General features: G+C 41.8%; 1 protein-coding gene across 3 annotated transcripts in view; it reads right to left on the reverse strand.

Moving 5' to 3' along the window:
- SCN8A (sodium voltage-gated channel alpha subunit 8) overlaps positions 1-23,505 on the reverse strand; it is a 256,880-nt gene that overhangs the window by 88,923 nt on the left and 144,452 nt on the right. For 2 of the 3 annotated variants that reach the window (XM_066353782.1, XM_066353788.1), the window contains exons 8-9: positions 22,724-23,017; positions 8,419-8,781 (exon numbers count right to left, since the gene is read on the reverse strand). In XM_066353782.1, the coding sequence (XP_066209879.1) occupies positions 8,419-8,781; positions 22,724-23,017 (657 nt within the window). Of the gene's footprint in view, positions 1-8,385; positions 8,782-22,723; positions 23,018-23,505 lie in introns of all 3 variants that reach the window. The other variant, XM_066353791.1, reaches the window with a different exon arrangement.

Genomic DNA, 23,505 nt, shown 5'->3' on the forward strand with positions numbered 1-23,505 from the left:
AAAAAGAGTTGTACAAGAATTCATCTACAAAAAGAGTTGTACAAGAATGTTCTCAGCAAGCTTATTCATGCTACGGAAAACTGGGGACAACCTGAATACCCATCAACAGGAATTGGATAAACAAATTGGCATATATTTACATAATGAAATACTAATAACAAGGAATGAACTATTGGTACACAAAACAACACCAATGTATCTCCAAGACTTCTTGTTGAGTGAAAGAAGCCAAATAAAAAATACATATTGTATGAGTCCACTAGAAAACTAATCTGATGGTAATCCAAGTCAGAAGGAGTTATGTGGAAGGGGGAGAGGACTGATTAGAAAGGGGTATGAGGATACTTTCTGGGAGAATCTTACAGTTGAGAGGACTTAGTGGACAATCCTCAACTTGTCAGGGAGCTCCTTTTCTACCTTGGTTTTAGTCACAACTTTGGTAACTCTTAAGTGAGGATTACCCAATGTACTACTGCAATACTGATTACAGAGGAGAATTCCTTTGAAAAGGAATATGGAATGCAGAGTGTGTAAATATATATTAAATGTGTCATATTTTGAAAATAAACAAAGATCAACTAGACAAGAAAAGCAAAGGCTATTTATTCTGAGTCTGACATAGTGAGGAAGTTAGCCAGTATTACTGTGCAGGAGTCTGTCTCTGCTTCCCCTCCTCTCACTAAAAAAACACACAAAAAACTAAAATCAAAGACTAATACCATTGGCTAGGATGTGGAGCAACTGGAACATCTGCTTTTTAGCAGACTCAAAAGCAGGCAAAGGAGTGGAAACGCTTTATAGTGGGAGATAGAAAGGCTTCAGTTATTGCCCTAATTAGAGGCTGTTGGCAGCTGGAGGCAGGTTAACTAGAAGCGGGGCATCCTCTCCGTTTTGTTAGGAGTGCATATTTGGCTTTCTTCGGTTGGTCTTAAATTGGAAGCAAGGACAAAAATTAGAGAATTGTCAGTTATTAATCAAGTTGTCACAATTTGGGGCTGATTGTTATAGAAGTTATTATTTAGCTGCCCTGACTGTCATGAGAGAGCAATTTGGCTTCCTGTAAGTGTGACTTCAAGTAGGCTGGCTTCCTGGATTGTTTATTGTAGATAAGGGGGTTGGTTTCTTGGGTAGGTTGTGGGAAAGTTTTACTTTTATACTATGTTCTGGTCATTGTCCATTTAAATATGCAATATCTCAATATTCATCAAACAGGCTAATAGATAAGAGCAAACATTTGTCACTGTTAACTGCTTAAGATGATTTTTTATTTGAACTAAAACTGTCTACGAAGAATATTATATAAAAGTGCTAAACACTAGGCGTGGGGGATTAAAGGAACATCCAGAGAAAAACACATCTATACTACTAAGAAAATATAATCTGTTAAATCAGGGTACACAGAATACCAAGATGGGTGGATAGTTCCTGGAACTCCCTCCTCCCTAGGTTTTAGAAGTTGGGACTGAAAGTCCAACTTGGCTATTGTTTCTTTCCTCTCAATTTTAAACAATTTGAGATAAAATGCACATAACATAAAACTTATTATTTTAACCAATTTAAAGTGTACAATTCAGTAGTTTTTAGTATATTTATAGTGTTGTACAACCATCACTATAATCTAATTCTAGAACATTCCTATCACACCAAATAGAAACATGGTACCTGTTGGCAGTCAATCCCAATTCCCACCTCCACTCAGCCTCTGGCAACCAATAAACTGCTGTCTATGGATTTGCCTCTTCTAAACATTTCATATAAATGGATCATATAATATGTTGACTTTTGTGCCTGGCTTCTTTCACTTAGCACAATATTTTTCAAGGTTCATCTGCGTTGTAGCACGTATCAATTCTTGGTTCTTTTATAAGGCTGAGTCATATCCCATTGTAGCAATGTTATCACATTTTGTTTATACATTTATCAATTGGGGAATTGGGTTGTTTCCACTTTATGGCTATTATGAATAATGATTTTATAAATAAGTACAAGTGTTTGTGTGAATACCTGTTTTTAATTCTCCTGGGTATCTATAGGAATAGAATTGCTAGGTCATATGGTAACTCTATGTTTAATTTTTTTTTTGAGCAAATGCCAAACAGTTTTCCAAAGTGGCTGCACCATGTCACATTCCCACCAGCAACACTATCATTTCATGTGTCAGACTACAATCAACTGAAGGAAAGAAAACCTGCAGCAGAAAACCTGCAGCAGAAACTCTAAAGCAGTTGTAGTCCTCTTCCCGAGAACCTGCTTGGAAGCCCGAGGTACACTCTACTGCTGGCTCAGCTGCCTGTTCTTTCACCTTGGATGAGGCCCAGGGACCAGAGAAAAGATCACATAGACCTTCCTATCCTCTTCCCTATCTTTTCAGGTTTTGGTTTTGGTAAATGGAGGTGTAGATATATATTCCTTGTTTTGTTTCATTTTGTTGGGAAAGGGGGAAAAGATTGAATAACTTTTTAAAGTCAGGAGCCTTTGTTTTCTAAAAATTCAGCCATTAAGGAGACTTGCTACAAAACTATCAGCAACAGAGGAAGAAACTGAGAACCTGAATTTTGTTCTTTTTTTTTTTTTTTTGTATTTTTCCGAAGCTGAAAAGGGGGAGGCAGTCAGATAGACTCCCGCATGCACCCGACCGGGATCCACCAGGCATGCCCACCAGGGGGCGATGCTCTGCCCATCTGCCCAAGCTCGAGTACTGAGCTATTTTTAGTGCCTGAGGTTGTCGCAATCAGAGCCAACCCAGTGCCAGAGGCAGAGGCCACAGAGCTATCCTCAGCGCCCAGGCAAACCCCGCTCCAGTGGAGTCCCGGCTGCGGGAGGGGAAGAGAGAGACAGAGAGGAAGGAGAGGGGGAGGGATGGAGAAGCTGATGGGCGCCTCTCCTGTATGCCTTGGCCGGGAATCGAACCCGGGACTCCCACATGCCAGGCTGACGCTCCACCACTGAGCCAACCGGCCAGGGCCCTGAATTTTGTTCTTTGCCAGTTAAACCTAGTATATATTCTCTTAACCCAAATGCAAAGTTTATTAGAATATTTAGCCACTGACTTCCAATCTCCTAAATTGTAGTTGTCCTCAGAGATATTCTACAACTTCTGCAAGTGGCAGATTCTGCCCATGTTTCTATAGATCTGCTCAAGGAAGCTCAACTTGCTATTGATTCTAAATTGCTTTTACATGGAAATGCATAATGGAAATCTAACATCCAGTTAAATCTCCCTTCTTGGAGCTAAAATTTAGAATATTTTGGAAGTGGTTTTGGAATTTAGCCATTTATCTCTGTTCAAGTCTTTCTGAAATTTTTGTACAATAATTTCTCCTTCTCTCTTTTTTTAGGTGAGAGGAGGGGAAAAAATGAGGCAGATTCCTGCAAGCGCCCTGACCAAGATCCACCTGGCAACCCCATCTAGGGCTGAAGCTCGAGTACTGAGCTATTTTTAGTGCCTGAGGTTGAAGTGCTTGAACCAACTGAGCTATCCTCAGCGCCAGCAGCCATGCTCAAGCCAATTGAGCCACTGGCTGTGGGAGGGGAAGTGGGAGAGAAGGGAGAAAAGGGAGAGAAGGGGGAGAGGGAGGGAGGAAGAAGCAGATGGTTGCTTCTCCTGTGTGCCTTGACCAGGAATTGAACCCAGGACATCTATATGCTGGGCTGATGCTCTACTGACTGAGCCACCAGCTAGGGCCAGACAAAGGATCTTTAGAATCTCAGAAGAAACCTAACCCTCTCTAAGTCAAGCAATTCAGCAGAAGTCCCAACTGTCAACTTCTCAGGGCTATAAAGTCCAAAAAATTGCAGAGAAAGAATCAGAAACTAAATACCAAGAATGGGCCCAATAATATGCTTCATATCTTATCTATACATGTTATTACATTTAATCTTCCCAATAACCCTATAATAAAGGTCCTTTTATACCCTTAACACTCCATAGCTGAATTGCCTGGATTCAAATCCTAACTCTACTGCTTACTGTATAACCAAGTACTTTTTTTTTTAATTAAGTGAGAGGAGGGGAGGCAGAGACAGACTCCCGCTAGCACCCCGACCAGGATCCACCCCTCAAGCCCCCTATGGGGCAATGCTCTGCCCACCTGGGGTGTTGCTCTGTTGCTTAGCAACCGAGTTTTTCTTTGCACCTGAGGTGGAGCCACAGAGCCATCCTCAGTGCCCAGAGCCAACTCACTCTAACTGAGCCATGGCTACAGAAGAGGAAAAGAGAGAGAGAGAGAGAGAAAATTGAGAGGGGGAAGGATGGAGAAGCAGATGGATACTTTTCCTTTGAGCCCTGACTGGGAATCAAACCCAGGACACCCACATGCCAGGCCTATGCCTTACCACTGAGCCAACTGGCTAGGACCAACCAAGTACTTTCTAAGCTTTGGTTTCTTCCCCAGTAAAATGCTGACAACGGTATTGTCTATCTCATGGGGTAGGGGCTGTAAGCATTAAAGAATATAATGCTTGTACATCTGCAAGCTAATATGTCATAATTTCTGAATTATGTGTAGTGTTTGAATTATCTGTGGCATCTGCATTCTGAATGAGTGAAGAGCTATGATTCTCACCTATTTCTATAGTTCAGAGATGAAGACATGTGAAAAGTTCCCTCATCCCATTTCACCAAAAAAGCAAAAGTAGAAATTCCTAAACTATCAAAAAAAAATCATCACTCGATCACAACTGAGTAACTAATGAAGATGTGGCATAGTTTTTGATAAGACTCTGATGAGGTGATGTCTGGATGTCTTGTTTTTTATAGGGAATATTATATTCCTTCATCTGGGCCTGAAGAAAAAACACATATGTGGCATAGCCGAAGCATTAATATTGTGCAAGTCCAGCTTGTAAGCCATCAGTGGCCATTACACCAACCCACAAAGCATGAGTATATAACTGGCAGCACTCTAATGGTTTAGGCGAAGACAAAATCCATGGCTATGGACACATTCAAAAATGTTCTCTGACACTAAGAATCGCTACATCCTAGCCCAAAGAGGTATCAATGGCTCATGTGGCCTAGCATCCTTAATATATTGTGTCCTTCTAACATAAATGATTGTTTTTCCCACTTCCCAAAAGAAGCTAATATTTAATCAGTCAGGAAGTTCTCTTTGGCATCAGGAAGACTTTGGTTCAGTTCTATTTCCACAAGTAACTAAATCTCTGAGTCTCGTCTGTTAATAGGATAAAACACCCACCAAATAGGGTGGTTGTAAGAATTAAATGAGATCATTTATATACAGTGCTTCGCAGAGTGTAGTAAGAAGTCAATGTATGGTAGCTATAATTATTATGCTCACTGTAGAAAACTGGAAAGGACAAAAAACTGTAAGGAAGAAAAAAGTCAGCAATAATTTCTCCTCCCCATCCTGGCCAAGGGAGCTCAGTTGGTTACAGTGTCATCCCAACATGCCAAGGTTGTGTATTTGTTCCTGGTCAGGGAATGCACAAGGATCAATGAATGTATAAATGGACAAAAAAATCAATGTTTTTTTTCTTTATCTCTCTCTCTCTCTTCCTCTCTCTCTTTCTCTAAAATCAGTAAATAAAATTTAAAATAATAATTTCCCCTCCCAAAGGCAACTGCTCTTACAGTTATTTTCCCCCACGTGCAGTTTGTCTTCATATAGATCTGAAATACCACACACACTACAGGTATCATTGTGTTTTTGCCTATTAATGTAACTTAGAAATTTCCTCAGACCATTAACAACTAGGAAGTTGTTTATGTTTTGTTTTTTTTCTGAAGTTGTAAACAGGGAGGCAGTCAGACACCGGGGGCAATGCTCTGCCCCTCTGGGGCATCACTCTGCCGCAGTCAGAGCCATTCTAGCGCCTAAGGCAGAGGCCAGAGCCATCCTCAGTGTCCGGGCCAACTCTGCTCCAATGGAGCCTTGGCTGTGGGAGGGGAAGAGAGAGACAGAAAGGAGAGGGAGAGGGGTGGAGAAGCAGACGGGTGCTTCTCCTGTGTGCCCTGGCCGGGAATCGAACCCGGGACTCCTGCACACCAGGCCGACACTCTACCACTGAGCCAACCGGCCAGGGCTATGGTTTTTAACAAAATATTTTTTCCTAATAGTGAAGCCCTTGGGAATGATACAGTCCTGCCTACCTCATCTTCCTGCCATTTTGGGATCTGACCTCCTGGTCTTGGTAAGCCAAGGTCACCAGTATCACTTGGGACCACTGCACAGTATCTCCTAAGTGCCCACTCAAGGGTGCTGAGTGTGTAAACTCCCCACACTTCAACAGCAGTGCTCTGTTGTTTACAATATAAGGTGCAGAAAGCCTTACATTCCACAGCCATCTGCTCCACGACCTTTCAAATTCTTCTCCCACACAATACAACAGAAGCTACTAAAAAACCAAAACCAAACCCCTAAACCTGCTCCTTTGCTGTAAGCTAGACCTGAAGCTGAAACTCCTTTCCGGACACCTTTTCTAATACCTTGTCTTTAAGGAAAAACAAGATGTATTACTGAGCTTAAATATTTTAAAAAACAACTGCCAGGATATTAATATTTAATTTGGTTCTCAGCATTTGAATTGCCCCAACTATACTATTCATGCTGACCCACCCCCTCAGGCTCCTGGTATCATCTCTTGTTTTTGGAAAGAATGGAGTTATCTAATTGTGGAGCCCAAAATTGACTTCTAGAAATAGACTAAGTGAAAATCAAATACAAATTAAATCAAATACAAATTAGGTCATCTATAACATTTATTTTGACAAACTATTTGGTTTGGAGAAGAGACTGCATAACCACTGTTTGTTATTATTATTGTCCTTATTATTGTTATTACACAAACAGTTTTCCAGAAAAGCAATGGCCACATGACTATGCAGAGAAGACATTAAAATGAACTGAGAAACAGAAGATTGGGGTTTCTGAAAGGTCTAAGATTCTGGGTCTATCAGTGATGAGTTGTATGACCTCAAGGAGCACAAATTCTCTGAGCCTACTTTTCCATCTAAAAAACAGGAATAACAGTCTATCTCCATTTTCTCAGCCTTATGGAATTTTTATTCAGAACAAGTTAAATTATACATGTGAACGTAATTTGTGGCTTTTAAAGAACTATACAAATGTAAGGGTGAAAGTATTTTGCTTTTAAATAAAAAGGCAGGGAAAGAAAAGATGAAGACTTTTGAAAATTTATCTATACAGCCAACAACTGTCCTAAAATGCTAAAAAAGGGGTCATTTTGAATAATTCCATCCTTGATTATCCAGTTTTCCTCCACACATGCATCATGCTAATTAAAGGATTGGCTATCTTCATGCTGTGTTAGAGAAAACTGAAGTGTTAGAACAAAACAGACTGACATGCTAACTCAAGGAACTTATACGAGCTAAGGAGAGACTGAGGAAAGTTAAGGAATTAGGAGGTAGGAAGATTTAGGATCATGGAGGTTGTAAGAATTTAAAACTAGGAAAAAGATACAAACAGTTCAGAACTTAAAGAAATGTGTGAAGAGATGGTTTTCCCAAAGAGGAGGGCCATTATCCAAACCCCTAGATAAGAGGTTTTGTGAAGCTATTAAATTCAACTCCTCCAGAGCCTGACATCTGATTACATTTAAAATTCATCTTTTGCTTCCATTTTCCTTCCACCCCCATATACCATGTGTTCCTGCCCCAACATCCTATTTCTCCTTCCTTTGGTTTATTTCCATTTCAATCTCTTGGATGTCTAGGTCCAGTTTTGCAGTTTTCCTTAATCTCTCCGGGCCTGGCTCTCCCTGGTGTACACCTCCCACCCTCAGCATCATGTGTGCACTCTCCTCTTTGGAAAAATCACACCTCATTCTTTCAGAGGAGCCTTAGAAAATTATTCAAAATTATATATATATATATGGTTTAAAAAAATTTTTTTTTAAATAGAAAGATAAGAGCTTTAAGTTCCAGGCTGTTACCCTAGGTGGAGAGAGGAACATGACCCGGAGAAGCAATGGTAGTTAAAAACCCACTCAAACTTGGTCATTGGCGGTGACACGATGCTTCTCATTCCATCTGGGCAGGATCCGCTGGCCAGAGGCATTCAGTCAAAGCAGGTGGGGGAGGGAAACAGGCCTACAGAAGCTCCCAAAGATGGAGAGAAAGAAAAGGAGATAAACTAAAGAACAGAGTTCATGGAAGAAAGGGAATAGTCAGAAACAAGGAAAGACAGGGAAAATGGAATAAAGTAAAAGGGAAAAGGGAGGATGACTGAAGAGAGAAGCCAAAACAAACCAGGAGGGAGAAAAAAGAAATAGTTGGGGGTGATGTAGAAACAAGAATAAGGGGCAGAGCGTGGGAGAGTAGGTGGAATGAGCAGAGCAGGGAGAGGAAGGGAGCAGGGAGAATGCCATGCCTAGCCTCGGTCTCAATGTTTTCTTCCTTACACTGTCATCGGTAGCTGCCTTATCTATTTTCACCTCTGGCAGTAGACGCCCGCCGATGTGGGAGCCAGGGCCACCAATGAGGGACACCACGCCGTTGCAGTCCACTGTGCTGTTGCGCTTCACGCTGCGCCGCAGGCTGGGAAAGATGCGCGAGGATCGGCTACCCTGGCTGTAGCCGCTGTAGCCGCTGTAGCTGCTCCGGCGCTCGCGGGCCCGAATCGGGATGAAGAGTGAGTCCCGGCGGCCCTCGCTCTCCTCCACGGTGCTGTGCTCGTCGTCCGCAAACTCGTTCTCCGAGCCCGGGTCCCGAAACCGCCCGGGCCCCCTGAAGCTGAAGATGCTGCTCTTGCTGTTGTGGCGGGAGAGAAATGGGGAGCCCGGAATGCTGAGCAGTGACTGTAGGGGCAGAGAAAGAGAAAGAGAAAAAGAGGTGTATGAGACGCGAAGCTGACCGCTTACAGCCTGAGCAAAGGCTGTTAACTTCCCCAGTCTGGCCCCATCCTTGCATTCCTCTTGTCAGATCAGAACACAAGTGTTTCGAGAAAGCAGTCAGAATGTTGAATTTTTAAAGATGTTTTACACCCTTATTACTTTTCCTCGCCCCCTACCCCTTGAGATATACCTTTGACCAGTTAACCACTCAAAAACTCTACTCATTGTTAATCAAGCACTGAAACGATGCTTTTATCTCATGCTTGATGAAATCAAAGCACTGCGAACACATCAGTGTGTCTACTATTTCTCACACTGCGGCTCACACGGAGTGAGCCTTTACCCAGATGAGACTCTATGCCACACTTAGCAAAAAGGAAAGAATTTAAAAGTGGGTATTACTTGCCATTCTTTCAAGGAGAACATGCCCTAGAGGTCAAGTACTATGACAAGAGACGATCTTCAAGTTTTTTTCGTTCAAGTTGAAAATTACTTATGTTCCCTCCCATTTTATTTCAAAGTCAACATAAATTTTTTCACCAAGTTTAAATATTTGTAAATTACATAATTCTCAGCACTGACATTGTTAAATAAATTTCTTCTTTACCACTTAGGAATTTTCCTAATTTCCTCATTTCCATTCCACATACCCTAGAGAATTTTATGCTAATGTATATTTTATACTTTATTGTATTTTGCTGATCACCTCTGAAGAGTTTTCTGCAGAAAAATAATTAACTGTATTTAAAAAATCTTTAATTTTCCTGTGATGATGAATTTCTAAAAAAATTTTAAAAGTTCTCCTGAATTGAGGTTTTTCGTGAACACAATTGATCAAGATATACAAATATATATTTTATAAGTAATTACTAAACTTAAAACTTTTATTAAAATGTATCTCTTAATGAGATGGGTGAGATTTATTTGATTTTTAAGTGCTGAGAACCCTTATTAACATAAACAGTATCTTGAAACAGAAGAATTTTGTTATAGTAATGTCACTCAATTCTTTGAACTCCTGCTAAAATATATACCCAAATCACATAGTAAGCTATCAGCAAAATTTATTTTTAATGACTACTGGCTAACAATTAAATTAAAGCTTCTTTCAATTTTGTTGAAAAGCAAAGAATTAAAAACCACTCAATTTGTTGAAGGATTTATTACCTAGTTATTAGAATTATTATATTTCTTGAGTTCTATGGATACCAGAAAGACTTTATTTATTATTTACTAATAAATATATGGGTTACTCTTACAGGGGTAACTTTTTTACTTAAAGTAATCTTACTTAACCAAACAGAAAAGGTTAGAATAATTGAAATGTTAATTTCTATACATCATTGCTAACATTAATGTTTTTAATAGTTTATCTTATCATATGCTTTAAAGATATTTTCACCAAAACCTCAAAGCCACAGATTTGGCTCATTTATGAAAAAATAGCCCAGTTGGGTTGGCTCAGTGGTAGAACATGGGCCCAGTGTATAGATGCCCTGGGTTCGATTCCTGGTCAGGGCACACAGGAGAAGTGCCCATCTGCTTCTCCCCTCCCCTCCCTCCTCTCTCTTCTCCCTTTCTGTAGCCATGGCTTGATTAGAGTGAGTTGGTCTCAGGCACTGAGGATGGCTCCATGGCCTTCACCTTAGGTGCTAAAAAATGGCTTTGGCTGCAATGGAGCACAGGTCCCAGATGGGCAGAGCATCACCCCCTAGTGGGCTTGCTGGGTGGATCCTCACTGGGGTGCATCAGCAGTCTGTCTCTGCCTCCCCTCCTCTCAATTAATTAAAAATTAATTTATGGCCTGAGCAGGTGGTGGCTCAGTGGATAGAGCGTTGGACTTGGATGTGGAGGACCCAGGTTCGAGACCCCGAGGTCGCCAGCTTGAGCGCCAGCTCATCTGGTTTGAGCAAAAAAAGCTTACCAGCTTGGACCCAAGGTCGCTGGCTTGAGCAAGGGGTTACTCAGTCTGCTGTAGCCCCACGGTCAAGGCACATATGAGAAAGCAATCAATGAACAACTAAGGTGCCACAACGAAAAACTGATGATTGATGCTTATCTCTCTCTGTTCCTGTCTGTCTGTCCCTATCTATCCCTCTGACTCTCTGTCTCTGTAAAAAAAAAAAATTAATTTATGAAAATGTCTAACACACTCACTGCTAACGTAACTGGCTAAATCAGACTTATTTTCATAGGAAAAAGTATGACCTTTTTTTCTTCCTTTCCAAGTGAGAGGAGGGGAGGTAGGGAGACAGACTCCAGTATGCGCCCTGACCAGGATCCACTTGGCAACCTTGCCTGGGGCTCATGCTCTGCCCATCTGGGGCCATGCTCGCAACTGAGCTATTTTTAGCACCTGAGGTGGAGGTTCCACAGAACCATCCTCAGAGCCCGGAGCTGATACGCTGGAACCGATTGAACCATGGCTGTTGAGGGGGAGGAGGAGAGAAATGAGAAGGGAGATGGAGAGCGGTGGAGAAGCAGATGGTCGCTTCTCCTGTATGCCCTGACCAGGAATCAAACCTGGAACATCCGCACGGTAGGCTGACGTGACTCTACCACTGAGCCAATCAGCCAGGGCTCATTTTTCATTTTTAATAAATGTATTCATGTATATCCCAGTGATAACCATCCAGCTCCTGAACTTTTTAAAACATCCCAATACCCTTGACTATAACTCTGTTTCATTCTTAACAGAAGTTAGAGGTAAATTCAGAAAGCCTTACAATGGATTTACATCTCCTGGATTAAAGAAAACATTGTAAACACTGATATTTTCAATTGTCATTTTGTTTGGCACCCCAAAGATTTTTATACCTTAGAGTAATGCACGACATAAAACTGGGATGACACAGAGGTATGCCTTCCTTTTCTAAAGTGGGAGGAGGTTGACTGACTGTGAAAAGGGAAGTGGAAAGGGAGAACTGTTTAGGCCAGAGTAACCTTGGGCATAGGAACAAAGATCTGGGAATAAGGTTCCTTAAAACTGTGCTTGGAAAGCCTTCCTGTGTCCTCAGGGGATGCACCCCTAGTTTGAGGACCACTGCTCTGAGAGAAAAAAATTTGACAAACAGCAGACTTTGGACAATCTTCCTTGCTACACTGAGATACTTAGTTTGCCCAATTATGACTTTGAAGAAATTCTCAAAATAATTTTTAACTATATATGAGATTTTTTGCCATAGAGGTTAGGCCTTAACCTTCTTCTAAAATGATTCCACTGTGAAAGTTCTTTGTGGGCCAGGACTCTGCCAATATAGTGCATATATTATGTGTTAAATAAACCTTTTGTGTTTTGGGGGGTATTTTTCCAAAGTGAGAAGCTGTGGGGAGAGGGGAGGCAGACAGACTCCCATATGCGCCCGACCAGGATCCACTGGGCATGCCCACCAGGGGGCGATGCTCTGCCAATCTGGAGCGTTGCTTTGCTGGAATCGGAGCCATTCTAGCGTCTGAGGCAGAGGCCATGGAGCCATCCTCAGCGCCCGGGCCAACTTTGCTCCAATGGAGCCTCGGCTGCAGGAGGGGAAGAGAGAGATAGAGAGAAAGGAGGGGGAGGGGTGGAGAAGCAGATGGGCACTTCTCCTGTGTGCCCTGGCTGGGAATCAAACCCCGGACTTCCACACAACAGGCTGATGCTCTACCACTGAGCCAACCGGCCAAGGCCTAAATAAACCTTTTAAAATAACTTTTTTTTTTTTTTAAACAGGGACAGAGAGAGAGTCAGAGAGAGGGATAGATAGGGACAGATAGACAGGAATGGAGAGAGATGAGAAGTATCAATCATCAGTTTTTCGTTGCGACACCTTAGCTGTTCACTGATTGCTTTCTCATATGTGCCTTGACCACAGGCCTTTAGCAGACCAAGTAACCCCTTGCTCGAGCCAGCGACCTTGGGTCCAAGCTGGTGAGCTTTGCTCAAGCCAAATGAGCCCGCGCTCAAGCTGGCGACCTCGGGGTCTTGAACCTGGGTCCTTTGCATCCCAGTCCGACGCTCCATCCACTGCGCCACTGCCTGGTCAGGCTAAAATAATATTTTTGATGATAACCCTGGAAGGGTTGTAGGGCTCCTTTCCAATATTTCGGCTCCTATTTTTTATTTATTTTATTTATTTTAATTTTTCCGAAGCTGGAAAAAGGGAGAGACAGTCAGACAGACTCCCGCATGCACCCGACCGGGATCCACCCGGCACACCCACCAGAGGGCAACGCTCTGCCCCTCCGGGGCGCAACTCCAGCGCCTGGGGCAGAGGCCAAGGAGCCATCCCCAGCGCCTGGGCCATCTTTGCTCCAATGGAGCCTTGCTGCGGGAGGAGAAGAGAGAGACAGAGAGGAAGGAGAGGGGGAGGGGTGGAGAAGCAGGTGGGCGCCTCTCCTGTGTGCCCTGGCCGGGAATCGAACCCGGGACTTCCGCACGCCAGGCCGACGCTCTACCACTGAGCCAACCGGCCAGGGCCTCGGCTCCTATTTTTTTGTTACCTAGAACTCCATTTCTATGTAGTTCTAGACTCAAAATTCTTCAGTTCCACCTTTTTCTATAATGTAAGAAGCCCTTGCGGCCCAATCTGTAGATTGTCTTTGGATATTTCTAGTTCCAGCATACTCGATTCTCTCATTTGTATTTCCCTTGTTATGTAGTCTTTCCCTGCCTTGGCTCAAGGCAACTCACAAATCTCTGAGAAAAGAAATGAATTTGATCATGTTGGGCCACAACAAGAAAAACACTCCCCACAGACTATTTGATATGAATGTCACTGTTAAATATGATATATACTTTAGGCTATATATAGGCTTCTGGAAAAGAGAATGCAGGTATGCAGCCTCTCTGAAACCTCTCTGATCGCTCTAATTTGTTTTGCTCTTTTGCCCCAACCTTGCACCAGGGAGGAGAGGCTACATTGGTTAGATTCCAGACTATTCACAGGGTCTCATTTATGAGTGGATAGTGCCACTGTGTGTTAAAGGACACACACATGGCCAGCTCTTATCCTTCCTTTCTCCATGTTGTTAGATTAGTAAAGGGATCAGGGCCTCCTTCAACTCACTGCTTGCTATTCCTCTTCTCACGTTTATGTCTGGGCACCCTCACTGATTCATTACCCTGAACCAGGTCTCATAAACCAATGTTAGTGAATGACCTGCTATTGGTTTGCAACAAGACAAGTAGAAAAATGGAGAGAAGCATTTAGAAACTCTAATAGCAAATAGATATCACAACATCCATGAATGTGATCATTTTTCTAGAAATTCCTTGTTATTTTATTTTATAATAGTATCAATTCATGAAAACTTGGACAAAATACAAACTGGTCCTTTACCACAGGTGGTTTGAGAAACACTTTTCTAAGCAATGTGGCTAGCCAGAAGATGGTATGTGTCATTTTCTTTCCTTCCTTTCCAAATGAGAGAAAGGGAGATAGAGAGACAGACTTCCACATGCTCCCTGACCAATATCCACCCGGCAACCCCTCTCTGGGGCTGATGTTCTGCCCATCTGGGCATGCTTGCAACCAAGCTATTTTAGTGCCTGGGAAGGAGGCTCCATGGAGCCATCCTCAGTGTCCAGGGCCAATGTGCTTGTATCAATTGAGCCATGGCTGTGGGAAGGGAAGAGAGAGAGAGAGAGAGAGAGAGAGAGAGGGAGGGAGAGGGAGAGGGAGAGGGAGGGAGAGGAGGGAGGGTAGAGAAGCAGATGATTGCTTCTCCTGTGGGCCCTGATCGGGAATCAAACCCAGGACATCCACACACAGGGCCAACACTCTACCACTGAGCCAACCGGCCAGGGCTGATGAGTTATCTTAAAATATTCAGTACTTGAGATTTTGTTTTAATAAGAGGTAAGATGACAGACAGCCTTTAAAAGAAGAGTTTATTACTTATTTTTCCTATGAGAAGGGAGCATGGAGGGCCTCAGGGGGATGTACTAGGATTGGTAAGGAGGCAGAAAGGGTAAGGGGGAAAGCAAGGCCCAGAGTCTTTATTGCCGTTTACTAGAGAGGAAGAGGAGGCACGTTTGAGCCAGTTTAGGTTCAGATAGTTTAAATAATTCCAGACAGGCTCTGGGCTACAGGAGTGGTCCTGGTTGTCCAGCAGCTCTCCCTGGAGTCATTTAGGGCAGAGGAAATACTGATTTGGTGTGTGAGAGTTAGATAAAAAGAAAAGTCTGTGGAATAAGGGTTTTGTACTGATTTACATATGAAAGGCACAATTCTATCCCTATCTCTAGGAATTAATAAGCACTGGGAGAGGCAGTCCCTTTCTTGCCAGCAAGGCTCCTAAAATGTCAAAACATTCTAAAATATAGCAAATAGAAACCTGATTAAGACAGTAAGATCCTAAGTTTGGTTTTAGTAGGGGACAGGAAGTATCCTTGAGCTTCTACCCAGATGCCCAGTTCAGTTTAACAGAGAACACTGAGGTTCAAAGCATAAGCTTACATGTTAATAAATTGGGCCATGGACATATATATCTCCCTGAGGGTCTCCATGGAGAGAAACGGCCAGGACAAGAGAAGACACAGACACTCCTGGGCAACTTTGCTAAATCCCATGATCACCTTCAACATCATCACTGTCTTAAGGCATTCAAGATCCTCCCAGCTTTTTTCCCCCTAATTTACTTTTTCCAGTTCATCTTTTACTCTTTCCTCTTAAGATACCCTCCCATTCAGACATGCTGCCTTCAGGTATTTATTTAGTTTCCAGGGCTTGCTCCCCTCTCAGCTGTGGAAATCCTCCTGGTTGTCTGTTGGCCAGCAGCTTCCTCCTCTATAGACTTCCTTCATCTTCCCATAGCACTGAGTCTCTCTTTCAGAGTACTTATGCTCTACTTTTACTACAGTCCTCTATGCATGCTTTATTTCTCTTTTTAAACCAACCACAAGCTCCTTAAGGACCCACAGATTCATCTTTATTTCTCCTGGAGTTCTCTATATACTGTAGGTACAGCATTGAATTTAATTAACATGTATTTAGATTACATACTGTTTAGCCACCCCCCTCAGCATTGTTCTATACCTGGGTCATTACCTCACTTCTCATAGCAAGCTTCCTGGACTGAATGTTGGGTGCTAACACAACCTGGTACATTAGGTCTCCACATTAGAAAAGAGGTTTGATTTATTTGACAAATGATCATTAAATACCTAGTGTGTGCTAAATAATGTGGATACAATGATGAACAAGACACACAATATGGTCCCAACCCTCTTGAAACTTGTTGCCTAGTGGAAATACTATATACTATATGAGATCTAATAACTGCACTATTCTTAACTGATAGGAAAGTGATAAGGAAGATAATGATCAATTCAGTAACCTACCAGGGGTCCCCAAACATTTTACACAGAGGGCCAGTTCACTGTCCCTCAGACCGTTGGAGGGCCGCCATATACAGTGCTCCTCTCACTGACCACCAATGAAAGAGGTGCCCCTTCCGGAACTGCGGGGGGAGGGGCGGATAAATGGCCTCAGGGGGCCACATGCGGCCTGCAGGCTGTAGTTTGGGACACCTGCTACAGTCACGTAGAAATCAGGATCCTGAGACAATGCATACTAAAAGGAAACAATTTATCTATTATTCTTTAATTTCTTGTTCCATTATTAGCAAAAGAGTTGACTTCGATAAGTGTGAAAGGGGAAAAATTACTTATTCCATTACTCCTTGTTCCCTGTACCCAATTCTGATCTAGCACATTCCCTGAGGAGATATATCCAGACTCTCCCAATCTCAACTTCCCTGGGCTGGAGGGGCTCAGTGATGACTTAGACCCATAGCTGTATTAATTCCTGGGGTCCAGCTAGTTTATAAGATGGGAATGCTTACTTCCTGTTTTCAATATCTTTCCTGTCAACCAACAAGGAGCTTCTAGCCTTTTTCAGGCAATCACATAACAGCTAACTAAAAACACAACCCAAATTAGGTGTTTGTTTGGGAGAATGGCTCTAGGGTGCTCTTGATTTAAGGAAACAGCCCTCACAGTCCACAGAGAAACGAACTCAGGATTTCAGGGCATCTGTGTGAGTTGTTTGTTAGGATAAAGCTTAACGATGCTGAGATGTTTAAAATGTGATAAATTGATGATTTAAATATTCTATTTCCACGCTATATTTCCCTTTTCCTTTCCACTACAGCAGTGGTTCTTAAAGTGTGGTCTGGGGACTCCTGAGGGACCCTGTGAACCTTTTAGGAGAAGAGCTCACGAGGTCAAAACTATTTTCATAATACTGACATGGTATCTGCCTTTATTGTTCTCATTTTCTTAGAAGCATACAGCGAACTCTGGGAGCCTTACAGTTTTGCAGTATTTAATGACTTTTCTGATGAGATTGGTAGTGATAATAATGTAGTGAATTTAAATATTGTGTCTGTACTTGGGAGTACTGACTCAGTGAACCAGTATTTTCAATATAATCAATGCATGATGCTACAAATCATTCAATGAGTTAGAGATCTGTGGTGAAAAATACCACAAAAGATTTTAATGCAACAGAGTACGAAGTTACTAATACTGTTTTGAATTCCACATTGTAACTAATCATTAAAACTACCACTGTCCAGTTCAGGAATCATATTAAAGAAGAATATTCACAATTATCTTAAAAGATTATTAAAATATTCCTTCCTTTCCCAACTTCTGTATTTCCCCATGTATAAGAATCTCCCATGTACAAGACACACCTTAATTTTGGGGCCCCAAATTTGAAAACAATGTATTACATAAAGTTATTAACTCAAGTTTTATTCATCATAAAATTCATACAACTCATCATCACCGTCAAAACTCCCATCCATTAGCTTGTTCTCATCTGTGTCTGATGACAACTCACTGTCTTCAACAATGAACACAAAAACAAGTGAGAAAAAGCAGGAAATGCAAGGTAAAAAATCTACAACCACTGTAGAAGATGCACTCTGTATTTAGACCCCAAATTTTTCGAAAAAAAGTGAGTCCTATACATGGGGAAATATGGTACGTCTGTAGGAAACTAGATTTTCTTCACATACTTCAACCAAAAAAATATACATCTCAACAGAGTGAATACAGAAGCATATATAATATTCCAGCTGTTTTCTTTTAAACCACAGATTAAAGAGATTCACAAAAATGTAAATGGTACTACTTTTCCACTGCCTTTTTTTTGTTCTGAAAAATAGTTACTTTTTACACAAACATGTATAACTTGTATTAAATATATAATCAGTTTATTGTTATTTTAAAATAAATCAGTAAATATTTTTAAATTTCTTAATTATAATTTCTAATATGATAAAAGCAAATTTAAAAAAGCTCTTTAGGCCCTGGCTGGTAAGACTGTTGGCCTGCCATGTGGATGTCCCAATTCAATTCCTAGTCAGGGCACACAAGGAAAGCAACCATCTGCTTCTCCACCCCTCCTCTTCTTGCTTCTCTCTCTCTCTCTCTCTCCCCGCTCCTCTCTCTCTTTCCTCCTGCAGCCATGGCTCAATTGATTTGAGTGCACTGGACCCAGGTGCTGAGAATGGCTCCAAAGGAGCTATTTGCCTCAGGTGCTAAAAATAGTTTGGTTGTGAGCATGGTCCCAGATGGGCAGAGCATCAGCCTCAGATGGGGGTTGCTGGGTGGATCTCAGTCAGGGCACATGTGGGAGTCTACCTCTCTAACTCCCCTCCTCTCACTTGGAAAAGAAGAAGAAGAAAAAAAAGCTCTTTAGGATTCTCATTAATTTTTAAAAATACAAAGGGAACCTAAGACCAAAAAGAAAGAACTGCTGCAATAAAATAATTAAAATACTTTGCAAAAATGGACTCAACCTAATAGTTATAAACTGTCCTAAGCTCTAAAAACAGAGCAGTAATTTTAATTTTATAGGGAAATGGGTAGGAGATAGTTTGGGCAGATGTCTCAAGGGGACATCATAAGATCTGGCAGTAAAGGACCCTGATGCACACTTGAACTGTGCTGTGGAAAAACTGAAGCCACGTTCATTGTTAAGCCAATAGGGGAGGTGACCATGAACGTGTGAAGGCAAGTGAGGAGATGACTATAGATTAGTGGCACAAGCTCTGCAGTCAGAAAAACCTGGTTAAATCTTTTTTTTTTTTTTTTTTTTTTTTTTTTTTTCTTAAGTGAGAAGCAGGGAGACAGACAGACAGACTCCCACATGCACCCGACTAGGATCCACCCGGCATTCCCACCAGGGGGCGATGCTATGCCCATCTGGGGCATTTCTCTGCTGCAACTGGAGCCATCCTCAGTGCCTTGACGCAGAGGTCATGAAGCCAACTTCAGTGCCCAGGCCAACTTTGCTCCAATGGAGCCTTGGCTGTGGGAAGGACAGAGAGAAAGGAGAGGGGGAAGGGTAGAGAAGCAGATGGGCACTTCTCCTATGTGCCCTGACAAGGAATTGAACCCGGGACTTCCACATGCCAGGCCGATGCTGAATCACTGAGCCAACTGGCCAGGGCCCTGGTTCAAATCTTGACTCTAACATTTACTGGCTATAAAACCATACACAAGCTACTCTCTCTAGGTTTCAGTTTGCTCAGTCAGTCTTCCAGATAAAATCAGAGGCACTGCAGGGAGGTCCTGGTACAAAGACTATTACCACAGTGTGGGGCTTCTAAGGAAATCTGGGCAGTCAGCCATAGCATCCAGAAATCTAGCTTTTTTCAATGGGGAAATGAGAGAAAGTGAACATCTTCATGCAAAGCAGTCCATCTCAGAATCCAGATTTATGTTTTTGAGCTATGGAGCAATCAGTGTAACTTTGTGCTAAAGTGTAGAGATTAACTGAAGACCATTCAGTAGCAAAGTGTTAACAGCACTAAGGTATTCATTAACTAGCTCTTGATGGTTTGCAAGACAAGGGTTGGAGTACAACAAAACTGTAATCGTACTTTTCCCCAAAAGAGGCTGCACTAGGAGAAAGGTGAGGTGAAAGTGAGACAAATGACTCCAGGCCATAAAGAAGTCAAAGAAGGGGTTAAGTCAGTTTTATAAAAGTCCTTCATTTATATTTCAACAAATATCTGAATGCTAGCCATGTGCAAAGAAGCAGGCCTTGACTTTAGGACTTTGAGAAGACGATATGAACATAAGAAAATACCACAGAGAGTAAAGAGGTATGTATTAAATATAATGAAAAGATGAAATAATTTCCAATTGTGTGTGGAGGGGGGTGGTCAGAGGAGGTTCCTTGAGAGAAGGATGTAAAAAATAAGTATGATACAGACATTCAGAGATGAAAAAATAGCGCATCTTAGGGTGTTTCTGGAGCTAAATAGAGGGCGGAAAACAAACATCCTATATGAGAAGCACCAAGTAGTTCACTTGGTTTAAAAATAGGGTGCTTGATGGGACACAGTGACTGGAGATTAAAAAAGCAGGTATGTCCAGGGGAAGAGGAAGTGCTATAAATTCCATCCTAAAGAGTTGGGACATCATTAGTAAACAGAGTAAATCTGATTAGGGAAATTCTTCCTTCTATTCTTCTTAATAACTATTCTACACTGTCAATATTTGCTTTAAAAACCATACTCAACCTCTCATTCCCTCAGTAAGATTTTAGATTTCCCACATTACTGAAAACTAGAGACTCTCAGGTATCATCTTCCTCAATTTGCTACTCCCTATCTATAAACATATCCATGCCCACCCCTCCCTATTTTTCCAATGCTTTGGGGACAAGGTGTCCCTTTCCTGTTAGAGACTATATCTTCCAAGATGGTACTCAATTTTCTTTTTTATTCTACTTCATTTTCTACCTCCATCTCCCCTTTTTCTGGGTTTCCTTCCCCCCACAAATTATAGAAATACTTATTTTTGCCAATATTCTTTAAATAAGCTTGAGTGAGAAGTCTACACCTAGTCTTGACTTTCCACTCCATATGGCATCCGTCCTTACCCTGGACTGAAATGTGTCCCTAAAGTTCTCAATGTTTTAGATTGCCAAATTCAACAAACGTTTCCAAGTCTGATTTCACAAAGCATCTTTGTTAAATTTCAATCCACTGACTACTTCCCTGCCTTCCCCAACCTCTGTGGTCTCTGGGCTTCACTGAACTCTTGGTTCTCTTAGCTTCTCTAATGACCTCTCTCTCATTTATTTTCCTTCATAAACTTTATCTCCATGCCCATGAATGCCAGTGGTTGTGTCCTTGGCCCACTGTTCTTTTGCTGGATACACAGTATGTTTGAATAATACCATTAAGTTCCATGATTTCAATCACTACCTCAGGTGCATGACCTTTTCTATGAACAGTCATCATGTGACTTTGCATGTCTAAAAGCCCTGTCTACTTGGTTAATCAACAAATTATTCAACTTGAGATATCCAAACTGGAACATACTTTTCTTCAGATGCCCTTTCTTCTAACTGTTCCCTCATCAACACACACATATATTACCTGAAAAATTGCTCTTTATTCTTTATTTATCTTCCCCAGAAAATCTCTGCTGAACTTGGGGATAGATCTCTGTGCTCCAAAACCCCATATATTTCAATTATGAGATAATGCCGTTGATGCTATTATATAAGTAATTTTTAAATGTATCTGGCTGCTCCACTACACTGTAAGCTCTCTAGGACAGCAATGGTGTTTTAATCATCTTTTAATCTCTAGGACCTAGTACAATCCTTGACACATGGTAGACACTCCACAACTGCTGGGGATGAATAATGAGAGCTATGGTTTAGGAAGTAATCTGCTGACAGTGTATAAAACACAAAGGAGAGGGGGATGGAAAAATGAAGAGGACTAGCAAAAGACAGAACTGGAAAGTGAGAGATGCAAAAAAGAGACAATGAATCATCCCTGGAAAACAAGAAAAGACATTGGCTACAATGTTATAACTGTAATCTAGTCTATACTTACAAACTTTCCAGCATTTCTTTAACATGGATTTGGGTGGTATTCTTTGAAATCCAAAAATATCTGCTGTGTAATGATATGTACAGTAAAGAATGCTCATTAATTATCCATAAGTCATCCCCCCCTTTTTTTTGATAGAGACAGAGAGAGAGTCAGAGAGAGGAACAGATAGGGACAGACAGACAGAAAGGGAGAGAGATGAGAAGCATCAATTCTTTGTTGTGGCTCCTTAGTTGTTCATTGATTGCTTTATTATATGTGCTTTGACCCAGGGGCTACAGCAGAGTGAGTGACCCCTTACTCAAGCCAGCGACCTTGGGCTCAAGCCAGCAACCCTGGGCTCAAGTCAATGACCTTGGGCTTCAAGTCAGCGACCTTTGGGCTCAAGCCAGTGACCATGAGGTCATGTCTATGATCCCACACTCAAGCCAGATGAGCCTGTGCTCAAGTCAGCAACCTTGGGGTTTCATACTTGGTTCCTCTATCCAGTCCAACGCTCTATCCACTGTACCACCGCCTGGTCAGGCCATCCCTCCCCCTTTTCTCTTAATTTCCCCACTTATCAAAGTTGGATAAATGAGGCTTTTAATCTACCATGGGCTAATTTATCAGCATGACTCTAGATATCTAGAATAACTAATTAATAGAATTTGCCACACTCAAGTAAGTTGACCTGAAGAGTTTCATCACTTAAAAAAGATCTATAGCTATAGACAATTCTTTAACAGAGGCATCTGTGCTAAATTCTGATGTTCAGATGCTAAGAGGAGAAAAGTTCTTCCTGCTATTTTAGAACAGAGGTTCACTAGTGAGACACAGACTTTACAGCCAAAGTAAGTCTGCCAACGGTCATGACGTTGTCCTAGGGTGGGCTTTAGAGCAGAGGAAGGTCCTAGCATGAGTAGGAGGAAAGCAATGTGGAGCTTGGAAGGGCAGGCCTGAGGACGCAGGGATGAGTCTGGAAAATGTAAAGCCAAAAGGGGAATAAGAGAATCAAGTGAGATTAGGAAAACCAGAATTTCTCAGGCTATTTGATTGAGTGCAAAGAGTTTACCTGATTCATGATGGAAAACTTCCTCCCTATTCTGTTGTCTGGCAGCCGAAAGGCCTTCCTCCTCATGCCATCTTCTGACTCTGACTTAAACACCTTCTCAGGATCCCCTTTCTCCTCTCCTTCAGAGAGTTCCTTTTGCTTCCTCTTCTTTCTCCTGTTACGTCTTTCCTTAGCACTCTTGGAACTGAGTTTAGAAATTTCAGATGAGCTCCGAGGTGAGCCTCCTCCTTCTTCACCTTCTTCCTCGATGGCATCTTCTGAGACAGTTCCTGCTGACGTGGCCATCGCAGCAGCCTAGGAAAGGAAGCAGTCACAAACAAGCTAGATCAGAAGCAGTTACTTGGAGCCACCAAAGCCAAGCTATCTGGGCCAATCATTTTTTTCCCTTAGATAGGAAAGGAAGGAAAAAAGGAAGAAGGAAACCTAGTCAGTCAGGAGACTGGCCATGGACTGGCGATCTCCATTCTCTAGTCGAATCTGCATTGCAGTACACGGCACTAAGTAATCAGAGCGGAACCCAGTGGTGAAAACTTTGGGATTTATTCTCTTGAGTATCTCAGATAAGAATTTGGCAGCTTTTTTGGTGCCAATCTTTTCTGGGCAACTCTGAAAATGAATGCTACGATAATAATGTTATACTTATGGGCCTAATAATAAAAAAATACACATATACTTGGATAAGAATTAGAAAGGAAAGTGTTAAGGGTGGTGGGATTATAAATTTGTTTTTCAAATTTTACTTTTGTATTTTCTTGTACCTTATTTTTATTTATTTATTTATT

This window comes from Saccopteryx leptura, chromosome 1, assembly GCF_036850995.1.
Source record: "Saccopteryx leptura isolate mSacLep1 chromosome 1, mSacLep1_pri_phased_curated, whole genome shotgun sequence".
Classification (NCBI taxonomy): domain Eukaryota; kingdom Metazoa; phylum Chordata; class Mammalia; order Chiroptera; family Emballonuridae; genus Saccopteryx; species Saccopteryx leptura.